Raw genomic sequence first — 14,429 nt, forward strand, 5'->3', positions numbered from 1 at the left:
GTTGTTCCAAGTTTGGTTATAACTGTTGCTTCTTGACCTGCATACAGATTTCTCAGAAAGCAGGTCAGGTGGTCTGGTATTCCCATCTCTTTAAGAATTTTCCACAGTTTGTTGTGATCCATACAGTCAATGTGCCACACAAGGCTTTGGCATAGTCAATAAAGCAGAAGTAGATGTTTTTCTGGAATTCTCTTGCTTTTTCTATGATCCAGTGGATGTTGGCAATTTGATCTCTGGTTCCTTTACCTTTTCTAAATCCAGCTTGAACATCTGGAAGTTCACGGTTTACGTACTATTGAATCCTGGCTTGAAGAATTTTGAGCATTACTTTGCTAGCATGTGAAATGTGCAATTGTGCAGTGCTTTGAACATTCTCTGGCATTGCCTTTCTTTGGGATTGGAATGAAAACTGACCTTTTCCAGTAGTCATGTATGGATGTGAGAGTTGGAATATAAAGAAGGCTGAGTACTGAAGAATTGATGCTTTTGAACTGTGGTGTTGGAGAAGACTCTTGAGAATCCCTTGGATTGAAAAGAGATCAAACCAGTTAGTCCTAATGAAAATCAGTTCTGAATATTCATCGGAAGGACGATGTTAAAGCTGAAGCTCCAATACTTTGGCTACTTGAGGCAAAGAACCGACTAATTGGAAAAGGCCCTGATGCTGGGAAAGATTGTAGGCAGGAGGAGAAGGGGATGACAGAGGATGAAATGACTGGATGGCATCACTGACTCAATGAACATGAGTTTGAGCAAACTACGGGAGTTGGTGATGGACAGGGAAGCCTGCCATGCTGCAGTCCACGAGGTGGCAAAGAGTTGGACATGATTGAGTGACTGAATAACAACAATGGCTGGAATGAAGTTATAGAGATAGCATCCTTAAGAGGGAACCACCATGAAGGATGGCAGATGGAAGAGATGACAGGGACTGTCCTGATGATATCACAGAGCTGCAACATCAAGCAGCCCTGAACTCAGCGTCCTGTGAGATCACATAGCTGTTTCACCCAGACTGAGCAGGAGATTATTGTTCCCTGGACACATGGTCTTCAGTAATGAAATCACTTAATTTTGTTCATCACTCCTGCAGCTACCTTTTTGATAGCTTATTCTGTTTTATTACTGACACCCACATATAGGCACCTTTTCAGTTTTATTCTAACATTTAAGAATTAATTGGCACTTCCATGGTGGTCCAGTGGTTAAGAATCTGCCTTGTAATGCAGAAGACACCGGTTTGGCCCCTGGTCCTGAAAGATCCCACACGCCACAGAGCAACTAAGCCCATGTGCCACAACTACTGAGCCTGTGCTCCACGACAAGAGAAGCTTGTGCATTGTAACCAGAGAGCAGCCCCTTGCTCTCCACAATTAGGGAAAGCCTGCGTGCAGCAACAAAAATCCAGCACAACCAAAAATAAATAAATAAGAACTAACCACTACCAAAAGCAACTTATGACATGCAACGTATTTGAAACCTTACATTCCCTTTTAGATTCAAGAACGCCTCTCCCTTCAACTCAGACTTTTAGAAGAAAATTTCCTTTTGAAACTTTAATTCCTATGGCTTTCATTCTTTACAATACTGCAAAGAAAACAATATAATAGAGAATGAGATAACGAGTCTGAACCTGAGGGCATATATTGATGGTTACCTTCTTTTTATTTTAAAAATTCCTTTTGGAGTTTCCTTGACAAGCATTCAGAGTTGCCTCTATACCTAACAGTAGTTTTAGCACAAAGAAGTAAACTGGATTCTATTCACTCAAGCCATGCATCAGTGTGATATTAAGCAAACTCAGGGAGAATGCATAAAACTTGCACATGATTCTCTTTTAAAAGGAAAAAAAAAATCTTCAGTGGTTTATATAAGAAGGATTAAAAAATGTACATGGCTGGAATTACTGAAGTCAGATTCTGTGTGTTTCTGCCCAGGTCTCTAGCATGTCTGAACAGAATTTCTGTTTATGTGTATTGGCACTGCTCTTTTATTCTCAGGTATTTACAGCTTTGCTGACACCTGTTTTGGGTTTTCAACATCTACATGATGCAGCCAGATAGAAGACTGGGGAATGTTTCTAATTTTTTTAAAAGCCAGATTTATTTCCTGGTTTTTGATGAAGGAGGAAAAATAATTATCATGCCACCTATTATCAGGTTAAGAATTGAGTAAGTTTTCAAATGAAAGTATTCTTCAAATAAATCTACAAGAAAAAAAAAAAAAAAACTAATGTTTTAGCTGAACATATATATTTTCACCTCTCTTCCTTTACTATGACAATCTCTTCCACGTCCCAGATCATATATTAAGGAAAACTCAATATCTAATTTTATGTGTGGTTAGTCGTTCAGTTATGTCTGACTCTTTGCAAGCCCGTGGACTGCAGCCTGCCAGGTTCCTCTGTCCATGGGAATTCTCCAGGCAAGAATACTGGAGTGGGTTGCCATGCCCTCCACAGGATCTTCCCAACCCAGGGATCGAACCCAGGTCTCCAGTATTGCAGGTGGATTCTTTACCAACTGAGCCACCAGGGAATCCTTAATTTTACATAGTGAGAATAAATAAAAACTTCATATCAATGTATGACAAAACCCACTGAAATGTTGTGAAGTAATTAGCCTCCAACTAATAAAAAAAAAATAAAAAAATAAAATACAAATAAAAAAAAAAACTTGACTATGACAAAAAAATCTAATGAACACATGCTTACTCAATATTTTCAGTTATGAAGAGAGAATTTTTTTATGTATACTGAAATTACAATTGCTTAGTATTCCAAACCTTAAAATACTTTTTTTCATGAATTAAAGCAGTCTGTAACTTAAAAATCACTCTCATAAATTCCCCTATCCTGGAAATAATTCTCTAGTAATAAAGATAAATGGATAAATGAACTTAACTCCTCTCAATAAGCATCATGTCTTCTATTATACACACATATATGTATAGATAGGCTTCCCTGGGGGCTCAGCAGAAAAAAAAAACCACCTGCAATGCAGAAGACCCAGGAGACGTGGGTTTAATCCCTAGCTTGGGGAGAGCCCATGGAGGAGGGCATGGGCTTCTGTGGGGGCTCAGACAGTAAAGAAGAATCTGTCTGCAATGTGGGAGACTGGGGTTCGACTGCCGGGTTGGGAAGATCCCTGGAGAAGAAAATGGCTACCCACTCCAGTACTCTTGTCTGGAGAATTCCATGGACAGAGGAACCATGGAGTCGCAAAGAGTCAGACACAACAGAGCAACACACACACACACACACACACACACACATATGTATATATGTTCCTATCATATTTGTGTGTGTGTGTGTGTTTACTACTGAAATTTTCTAATCTGTTATTTCCTTTATCTCATTTCCCTCATCTCATTTCCCTCCACTCTGGAGTTGCTTTCAGTTTATTTATGGTTCTTGTGCTACATAGTAACTAAAGCAATTAAAAAAAATTCCGTCATATAATCATAAAACTTTACCTTTCAGGTTCTTATTTTCCCTCCAGTCAGTTTTCGAGGGATACTAATAAAGATGATCATTTTTTTTATGAAATCTATTTTCATCCTTTTTTCTTCCATGTTCAATCTTTCAAAATTTCTACTTATTTAGGTGATAAATATGACTGTGTTCCCCCTTGCAGAAGCTACTTATAATTCAGGAAGCCTTCCCTAACTAACTAAAATAGGTCTATAGGGTCCTCAGATATGATAGAGTTGCAATAATAGAAAGTAGTTATTAATTTAAGTTGTAATCAGCATGCTTGGGAGCCAAGAAAAAGAAGTATGCTTGACAAGTGTTTCTATCTGTTTCCTCAACTCTTCATTAAAGGTAGAGTAGAGCAGAAAAGTCTACCTCATTTAGAAATGAGATGGTGGGAATGAAGAAAATGTGACTTCATACAAATTATGCTTTATTAAAGCTTAACCAACTTTAGAGGTAAAAGGATTACTTTCATCCTTTCCCAATCTGGGAAATTCAAAATCAGAAAAATGAAATAAAAATTCACAAATTTAAAAAAAATATTTATTAATTTTACTTTTATTTATTTCTTTGGCTGTGCTGGGTCTTAGTTATAGCATGTGGGCTCTAGTTCCCTGACCAGGGATCAAACCCAGGCCCCCTGCATTGAGAACATGGATTCTTACCTATTGGACCATCAGGGAAGTCCCAAAAGTTCATGAATTTTAAATTCAGGTACAGAACAAATCCTTTTAAAGAATCCCCAGTGATAGCCATCAATTTTATTTAATTTTTATTTGAATATACTAATGGAGTCAATACAATATGTCCATATTAAGTCATAAGTCCCACCCGAGTATAAATGAGTTATTTAGGCTTATTAAAGTTTCAAATAGTGAAATAAATACATTACCAAATGACTTTATCAGTATTCAAAGTGAAGTCTACCTCTGCTCAATGGCCAGACCAACCTTTGATAGTTATGCAAAAATTCTTTCTTTCCTGAATGTTCCTTGTGAGTCTGAGCAGCTATAAGGCTCCTGTGGCTGATTTCAGACTGAAAAGGAAGGACAGAGAAGTCTAATGGGAAAAAAAGATTGGGAAGAGGTTTACTGGAGCTCTTATGTGGGACACATGGTGAGAACCACTGTTCGAAGAATAAAGAAGGGATAAATTTGGTAAGGAATAAAAGTGGAAGGATAGACAACACTGTTCGCAACACTGATGTAATAGGAAACCATTCAAACATTGTGCTGAAAAACTAAAATGAATATCCATGTCTGCAAAATATCATAGGATAGCAGTTTACTTTTCTTTTTTTTATTTTATTGTACTTTTATTTATTTTTTTTTCATTTATTTTTATTAGTTGGAGGCTAATTACCTTAAATATTGTAGTGGGTTTTGTCCTACATTGACATGAATCAGCCATGGAGTTACATGTATTCCCCATCCCAATCCCCCCTCCCACCTCCCTCCCCACCCGATTCCTCTGGGTCATCCCAGTGCACCAGCCTCGAGCACTTGTCTCATGCATCCAACCTGGGCTGGTGATCTGTTTCACCCTTGAGAGTATACTTGTTTCAATGCTGTTCTCTCAGAACATCCCACCCTCGCCTTCTCCCACAGAGTCCCAAAGTCTGTTCTGTACATCTGTGTCTCTTTTTCTGTTTTGCATATACGGTTATCGTTACCATCTTTTTAAATTCCGTATATATGTGTTAGTATACTGTATTGGTCTTTATCTTTCTGGCTTACTTCACTCTGTATAATGGGCTCCAGTTTCATCCATCTCATTAGAACTGATTCAAATGAATTCTTTTTAATGGCTGAGTAATATTCCATGGTGTACATTTTAATTGAACATCTACTAAGCATGCAAAACAAAAATGTCTGCCTTGAAAGAACTTACAGCATATTAGCATAAGTTGTACATGTATCAAAATATTACTACTAAAATTTCAAAAACTGATAAGCTCTATGAGGATAAGTTATGTTGTATAAGTTTTCAGAAGAGGGAATGATATGTGGTGAGGTTCTTTAACTAACTGATGACTCTCTGACATGGACAAGAACATGGAAAAACATGGAAAAGACCACAAATGGAATTGTATAATACAAGGAAGCAAATTACATCCAGAGCAGAATTGAAAAAAAAAATATTATACACAAACCACACACAAATATTTGCATTCTACTACCAGAGATAATCAAGTTAGGAGGACAATGATTAGTCAGACTCTAATCTACTCTTGGAAAGAGTATTGTAGGTAGGAGTGAAGGAACTTGTTTTTAAGTTATATATGGGTGACAAAGGTTATAGCTTGTTCTCTTTCTGTAATATTAAACAAATGCCATCAGTCTCTGGAGTTAAGCTAAGGAGTGGCTTCTGTCAGCAGAGTTCAAAGAAAAGTAAAGGCCAGTTGAGTTTCAATGAGGAAGAATCCTGGAGAGTGAGCTATAACCAAAGGGGACAAATAAAATTCCCGTCCTCCAGAATTCTCCATTTGCAGATAATGTAAGAACTTCCCAGCTTGGAGCAGATGTTTATTCACCTGTGTATTTATTATAATAAAGCAAACATGCCCTCTCTGCTGGATGAAAACAGATCATTAGAATCTAATCCTATTCCCCCTGTGATATCTCTTCACTATTTTCATGTTTCTTTATATTAACTCTAATCATACACATGTTTTCTGACAGCTGATTTCTCAGAGAAAAGACATAGTAGGTGCCCATTATGAATGACCTGAACATGGGAAATTTACATCCTAGGGACCTCTATCTATAAAATATCTGGAGTTTTACTGATGAAACTAAAAATAATAGTGATACACAAGGGAAAGAACTGTTGTGTGCTTTTTTTTTATTAGTATAGCTCAATTTAAAAAATTTGGTCAATTTATGTGGTTTCAGAGAGTGGCATAAGTTCATAAGAAATATACCTTCTTTAAATTCCTGAAGTTTCCAATTGGTTGCATGTTCAAAAAAAATTTTTTTTAAACCTGGCAACCAAAGGATATACTGAAGTATGGTTCATAATCAGCCAGGGATAACCACCAAAGAGTACACATAAAATGTACTATTTTCTTGTCAGCCAAAGAAAATTAAGGCTATCCAATGGAATTTAATATAAGAATGGAAAAAGAACATAAACAAAAAGAAAATTTAGTGAACATGAAGTATGAACTAAAGCAAAAGGAATAAATCCTAACAGAAGAGTAAAAATAAATATGAGTGGCTTAAATTCACAAATACAAAAAGCATTTGTTCTAGGATGTGATTTGAAAACTAAGATTTTACATTATACTGTTAGCAAGAGACAAAATTAACATTAAAGGTTATTTTCATTTTCAAAATAAAGAAACAGAAAAAAGTATGCCTAGGTAAATGAGAATCAAAAGAAAACATGGATGTCAATTTTATATCTGGAAATAGAAAACAAATAAAAAATCCCAGGTTGCAATGGGGTTAAAACTTTAAAAAGTCAACACTAGTACAGCCACTATGGAGGACAGTGTGGCGATTCCTTAAAAAACTGGAAATAGAACTGCCATATGACCCAGCAATCCCACTTCTGGGCATACACACCGAGGAAACCAGATCTGAAAGAGACACGTGCACCACAATGTTCATCGCAGCACTGTTTATAATAGCCAGGACAAGGAAGCAACCTAGATGCCCATCAGCAGACGAAATGGATAAGGAATCTGTGGTACATATACACCATGGAATATTACTCAGCCATTAAAAAGAATTCATTTGAATCAGTTCTAATGAGATGGATGAAACTGGAGCCCATTATACAGAGTGAAGTAAGCCAGAAAGATAAAGACCAATACAGTATACTAACGCATATATATGGAATTTAAAAAGATGGTAACGATAACCGTATATACAAAACAGAAAAAGAGACACAGATGTACAGAACAGACTTTGAGGTTGCATACATGAGACAAGTGCTCAGGGCTGGTGCACTGGGAAGACCCAGAAGGATGGGATGGAGAGGGAGGCGGGAGGGGGGATCGGGATGGGGAACACATGTAAATCCATGGCTGATTCATGTCAATGTATGGCAAAACCCACTACAATATTATAATTAGCCTCCAACCAATAAAAATAAATGGAAAAAAAAAGTCAATGGTTGATAAATTATGATCACAAGCCATTTATGCAGAATTAAAACTGACAGGATGACTGAAAGAGATAGGCAAATTGAGAATTGTCATTTGAGATATGACTACATTCTATTCAGAAACAGACAAATGAAGGAGATAAAGTAAGCAAAGGAATAACTGACAGCCAAATCAAATAGAAATATTTTCAGAAAATGATAAGATCTTATCATTCATAACAGAGACACAAACATAAAATTAAATTAGGTGTTAACTAAGCAAAATCAATGGTATTAGACATTGATATACATGATAAAGTAAGATTTAGCCAAGAGATGTAACTATGGTTAACAGAATGAAAATATTTCATTTTACTTAACTATACTATTTGCGTAAAGTAGAAGAAAATCAAAGAGTTGTCTCAACTCAGAAACAGCAGTTGTGAGGTCTCTAAACATACACACACACATCAGAAACATTTTGAGAGACACTTGACAAACACCTTTGAAAGTTATTTTGAAATATGATACCCAGGAACGCTTGAGACAAATTTTAGATAGAACTAGAAGGAGGGTGTTTGCACTTTAAAATAGTACCTTTTGATCTGAGTCAAAGGATTTTAGGTATCTGTCAAGCTTGGGGTGCAACTCTGTACCTTAAAAAAAGTAGTGCTCACAGATTACCTTTTTTTGCGAGTTAGGGTAATTCTCATCAATTCTATCAAGTTATTACAGTTAAGTCATTACTCAGAGAATGTCAATTCAAGCCAAATATTTATTGACTAAGCACTATGTTCAGGATATCGTGTTGATTACTGAGAGAAGAACAAAGAAAAACATCACATGGTACCTGTTTCTAAGAAGTTGAATATGGTGAAGTAGGCAGCACTCCCTGTGTGTTAATATACACACCGTGGCCCCTCTGCACTTTACACATGCCTGCTTTGCAAGACTAATAAAAAAGATTACCAAATAAAAGAAATTACCAAGGGCATGGTGACCCCATGCCCTACCCAGCTCTGACATCTGGCTTTAGCTAAAGTTTGAGTATTTCTAAACCCCAATGGTTTATGTCATGTGTTTATAAAGTGGGATAATCAGTAAGCTTGTAATATAATGCATAAAACAAATTTTATTTCCTAATTCTACATTTTCACAATTCAAGAAAGAATTAAATAATCATCAAACATTGTGGACATGACACACACACATGCGTACACACACATACACTGACATTAATAATAAAATCTTAATTATTACAAAGTCCAATGGTCATTTTAGCCTTGTTTTCTATTGTAGTCCTGGAATTAAATTTAGTTTTTAAATAAATAATGTAAGGCAGAAATTGGAAAGATTTTTTTCTGAAAAAATTCAAATAGTAAACATTTTAGGCATTGTGAATCATAGGGCCACTGTCACAATTATTCAGCTCTATTGCTATAGCATAAAAGTAGCCAGAGACATGTAAATAAACCTTGGCTGTGTGCCAATAAAGCTTTACAGACACTGAAATTTGAATTTCATATATTCATACATTTCTTTTTTTTTTTTTTTTTACTATTTTTTCAACTATTAGAACATGTAAAGCCCATTTGTAGCTTGCAGGTCATACAAAAACAGGTGGCAGGCTAGTTTGGCTGGAGATCGTAGCTTGACAACTATTAAGTTACTCAATAAATGATGTTTTTTTTTCCTATTTCCTTTTAATATTTTAAGACAGATTTATTTTCATAATTGAAAATCTCAAATGTCTTCCTATTTGTGAAAGGAAGTGCTTTTTCCCCTAGCTTTTTGTAAATTCCCTTTTTCTAAATTGTAGGTCATTATATTGTTTCCATGAAAAAAACCCTTTTTTCCTTTTAAGACATCCTTTTATGAAGTAATTGTAGAGAATGAACATGGTTTAGACAACTTACCAAATTAATCTGCAGAGTTTTTTCCCAGTTTTTCTCATTATTCACTCCAGCATTATTGACCAAGATGTCCAGCTTTCCAAAGTGATCTACAACTTTCCTAAAAGTATCTAATAAAAAAAGAAGACATTATAGATCTGTTCTTACTTTGCACAGATACATTTATCACACTGTATGCCCTGAAACGATGTTTTAACTTATGCAGTCTTCTGGTGAAAATTACACTCCTAGACTGGCTTATTGCCTTGCTTCTCAGTGTGGTTTGTGAGTCAACAAGGATCAATCAGAATTACCTGGGAACCTGTCAAAAATTCAGAATCAGTGGTACCACAGACCTACAGAATCAGAATCTTAACCTTAGTAAGATCCGTAGACAATTTGTATGCACATTAACTTTCTGTAAGCAGTATCTCAATGGAGTAAATTTTAGAGAGCTGAGCACCCTATGCTAAGTGCTCTTGGAAGTCAGTTTGGGCAGCCAGCATCTCTGTCCCTGAGAAGTTACTGAAGTTCTGTGGTTTAGCCTATGACAAACATCCTTTTCAAAATAAGCCATACTATCTTCAGAAAGTGTCACATTAAACACTTGTGTATTCAGATCCATTATGATCGTTTTAGTGCATCTAGTACCTAGTGGGCTTCCCAGATGGTGCTAGTGGTAAAGAACCTGCCTGCAAATACAGGAGGCACAAGAGATGCGGGTTTGATCCCTGGGTGGGGAAGATGTGGGGAAGATCCCACATCTTCCCCACCCAGGGGAAGAGGGCATGGCAGCCCACTTCAGCATTCTTGCCTGGAGAATCCCATGGACAGAGGAGCCTGGCAGGTCCACAGGGTCACAAAGAGTCGGACATGACTTAAGCGACTTAGCAGGTACACGCACACTCTTCAGAACTCCAGAACCATCTTACAGGAAATTAGGTTGTCAAATACTAATGGCTTCTCACTTTTGGGCTCAAGCAACTCATAGTCTAGGTTTTGCTGACATTTAAAAGCCACGGCACCCTTTATAATTTGCCTAAACTCTTCCTGTTGCTTTTTTTTTCATCTTTAGGTCATCTCCAAGAACTTTTTCACCTCTGTATTTTTATCATTTCAATGACATCTCTTGGGCCACATGTCTACATAGTTTTAAAAATTGTAGCCCACACTAAACCTTGAAACTGGAAGAGCCAATGCCAAGTTTTCCTAAAATGCAAATAAACACTGATGTCTAGAAAACATGTGGCTTTCTCATTGACCATCATGACTTCTCCTGGTCACTCATTATGTGTCTGGTTTCCTCCTCCACAATCAGTTATCCTTAAGGAACGTGTTTATAGCCAAGGTACTAATTTTAAATACTGGGAAGCAAAACAATTAAGATTAAATGTCATGTGCAAAACTACATAAATTCAGACAGAAATAACTTTCAGATGACCTCTACTGTTCACTATTCCATCAGTATGGCTGTTGGGATTTGACATGACTTTACCCCTGAAGAAAAATACCCTGTGCAATCAGCAAAACTTTATCCTCTGGCAAAATACATTCCTCTGGCACTGTGTTTACAGGTCTCTTCTGCTCACACTTATAATCCATGTTATGGGTCTTTATAAAATTTTCAGAGTTTAATTACATAATTTCCTTTAAAACAATTTCCCTGAACAACAATGTGTTTCCTTCTAACATACCACTCCATTTTCACTCTTTCACAGAACACAGAACACTCCAACATTAAAAAAAACAACACACACACAGACTCATCCATGTTAAGAAAAGTACTAAAGTGACTTTCATGAAAGTTTTTTGATCCATCAATTAAAGATGTGCCTAACAATTTTTTTCACTTAGTCTTTCAATAAAAAACTGTGAAATACAAATGTTCTATTTTCTCGTTTTTCCTCGAAATACATGTATTTTTTCATACAGATCTGTTGGACTTCTAAATGACCAAATCTGTTTTTTGTCTACACCAATACTGTCTCTAGATTGGTCAAGTAGATCTGTCTGTCTTAAGCGAGTAGACAGAAACAGGAAAGCACTGAGGAAAGTCTGACAGAAACTTTTCTTCTGCAATTCTAACTCTGCAATACAACTATTACTGTTTTTAAAGCATTTCATAGGGGAAAAATCAGGGAGAACATCTGGTCAAAAGCATCCAGCACAGCTGTGATGACAACCCTTGACCTTGCATTCTAGCATGTTCCAAGGAGAAACATTGCCACATTTGATTGCCATTGGACTCTGCCGTCTTCCAGCTTTCTGGGAGAAGTAGTTTGCAGTTATCCCCTAGCCGATTTTATCTTTCTAAGTTCCATTTGCAAGTTCAATCATTTAATAACTACTGAAGCAGCACTATCTTGGAATACACCAAGGAATTTTGATTACATTAGGTGCTGCCAAATGACTAAAAGAAAAGGATTTCTCAAACATGCTTGGCTTTTCTTCCTCCTTAGTTGTTTTATGTTTATTGGGATGTCAGAGGAATTTATGTCTATTGGGATGTCAGAGGAAACGTAGCAGTCGGCTATCTCTTGGAGCTCAGCGGTAGTTGCTTTGCAGGAGGTTGCCTGACGCCACCCCAAGCTGGCTCTCTGGCGCAGGCTGCCTTCAGGTTGCTACTTGCTCAAGGCGCGCTCTGCGCTAATGGATTGATTTCCCCCTCGCTTACCTCTCAGTTGTTCCTGATCGGCCACATCGCACTGAATAAACAGAGTCTTCTGAGGTTCAAACTGCTCATCCAGGGCAGCTTTACACTTGACACCTGCTTCGAGATTCCAATCGACCAGCGCTACCTACGGACAAAAGGAGAGGAATCGAGATCCTTCGCGCCTGATAAAACAGACAGACCGACAATGCAGAGACAACAGGAACCTCCTCGTTTGGACCTGAGATCGGGTAGTTTACAGATCGGGTTCTCTGCCGGCGCATTCGAAGTCCGCTGGAGTGAGCCAGCCTGGACAGCTCTGGAGACGGCAAGGAGAGCACCGGGGGCGCAGCCTGGTCGCTCACTGCCGGCGACCGCGGCTGGAGGGCGGGTCTCGGGTGGGCCGTGCGCCCCGCCGCGCTTACCTTGGCGCCCTTGAGCAGCAGTGCCTCGGCGGAGGCTCGGCCGATGCCCTGGGCCGCGCCAGTCACCAGCGCCACTTTGCCGTTCACGTGCATGTCGCCGCCTGCGCTCGGTGGGCGAGCTCGGCCTCTCGGCGCGGCCGCGGCTTTTAAGGACCCTGCGCGCGCGCATGTGTGGCCGGGCCGCGCTCGCCTGCCAGTGGGCGGGGATGAAGCTGTCAAGCCGCGCCGGCACCCAGGACTGTGTCACCTGGCCTGAGAGCTCCGGCCCGGCGATCCTTGCCTTCCTGACTCGTAGCCGAGCCTAGGAGCCTCTCCCTGCACTAGGGCATGAGACATGCGGTAAATAAACAGCTCTGCCTCTGCGGAACTTGTAACCTAAGCTAGCTGGGGAGAAGATGATGATTTGGACGCCCGCTGGCTGGTTAAGGAGCACGCAGAAAGGTTATTCCCCAGAAAGAGATCCCTTCTGTGCGCCGAAGAACACCCCCCGTAAAAGGGGGGCAGAGGAGAGGTTGAAGAGCTTGTATTCCTACCCCACCCCCACCCTCCAAAAAATCGAAAAAGAAGAAACAAAGCAAAAACCAAAAACAGTAAAGCACAATTTTAGGGACTGCGCTTTTGTCTCAATCTAAGTTTTTAAATTCTTATCTCACGGACATCGAAGTGGGGATGGAGAGAGCAGAGGTGACTAACACTGTTTTTAGGGGGTTTTTTATTTTGTTTTTACTGAATTGTGCTTTGGACAAACCTGTAAAGGGGTTGGAAATGAAAAGTGCACTGGGCTCTGAACAGAAAACTCCTGGATCCTGTCTTTCAAGACTGGAACTTTCAGGAGTCTTGTTGACACTCCGGTTTCACATCAGCGTCAATTCTGGGTCACCCTGAGAGTGCCCAGCAAGAACTGTCATCACTGACTGCACTGGGCTTCCAGCCTCGCTGTCAGCCTGGTGAGGTGCAGGTTCAATGGAATGTTTGCTGGTTGAGTCATACTAGTTCTGGAGGCTTCCAGTTAAGTATGGGACAGAGGTTCCTGGTCCTCCAGGAATTTGAGCTTGAGCTGTGCACTAAGATGCATTCAGCTGGGGATATTCCACTGACTTTGTCTTTCTCTCTTTCCTGTTATCGTCTGCAGGCTTCAGTTCTAGTTCTGTAAACTGAATACCTGCCTGGCATTTATTTTCATGATCAAAGAAATCTAAGTACAGGGGGAGACAGAGGTCAGGCAAAAAGCTCACACAACAGGGATGAATCCTTTGTGTACTTCTTTGTTGCTCCCAAGAGGCAGCAGATGAGGTAACTGGCACGCAGGCATGTATGGGGAGGGTGTGTGAAATACAAGTTGTCAGCACACCGCTGAAACAGAAGTCTTTATATTGAAAGAGAATAGCAGAGGATTTTTTAAAAAAATTAAAAGGAAGCAAAGGAAAACTCAAACCTCTAGAAGCACGTACAGAACATAGAAGAAAGGAAATGTTTTTCTTTATCAGGAAAGAACTAACATAAGAGCCAGAGAAGGAGCCGCTGGAGTGACACGGGGACGTGTTGGAAAAGCATATGGAAAAAGAGTTTCAGGGAATAAAGGAGTCATTACTAAGGCAAAGTACTCTGATAAGCACAGGGAAAGAAGGATGAAGAAATACTTTAAAATTTTCCAGACAATAATCGGTGTCAGTATATTTGCTTTTTAAATTTGATTTTTATTCATCATGAATTTTTTTTAAATCAATGTTTATGTTTACTTATATTTTGGCCACATCCTGTGGCTTGTGGGATCTTAGTTCCCCAACCACGGATCAAACCCATGACCCTGCAGTGGGAACACGAAGTCTTAACCACTGGACCCCCAGGGAAGTCCTGGCGTCAGTATATTTAGATGGCACAGAAACCAAATGCTG

The 14,429-nt window shown here is 38.9% G+C and overlaps 1 protein-coding gene across 1 annotated transcript in view; it reads right to left on the reverse strand.

Annotated features, from left to right (window-relative positions):
• The window catches only part of HPGD (15-hydroxyprostaglandin dehydrogenase), a 37,419-nt gene extending 24,571 nt beyond the window's left edge, over positions 1-12,848 (reverse strand). Inside the window, exons 1-3 of the mRNA XM_061132212.1 lie at positions 12,535-12,848; positions 12,134-12,257; positions 9,484-9,590 (exon numbers count right to left, since the gene is read on the reverse strand). Of these exons, the coding sequence (XP_060988195.1) occupies positions 9,484-9,590; positions 12,134-12,257; positions 12,535-12,627 (324 nt within the window). The 5' untranslated portion in view covers positions 12,628-12,848. The remainder of the gene's footprint in view (positions 1-9,483; positions 9,591-12,133; positions 12,258-12,534) is intronic.
• Between the last annotated feature and the right edge of the window lie 1,581 nt (positions 12,849-14,429).

The sequence above is a fragment of the Dama dama genome, chromosome 29 (assembly GCF_033118175.1).
Source record: "Dama dama isolate Ldn47 chromosome 29, ASM3311817v1, whole genome shotgun sequence".
Lineage (NCBI taxonomy): Eukaryota > Metazoa > Chordata > Mammalia > Artiodactyla > Cervidae > Dama > Dama dama.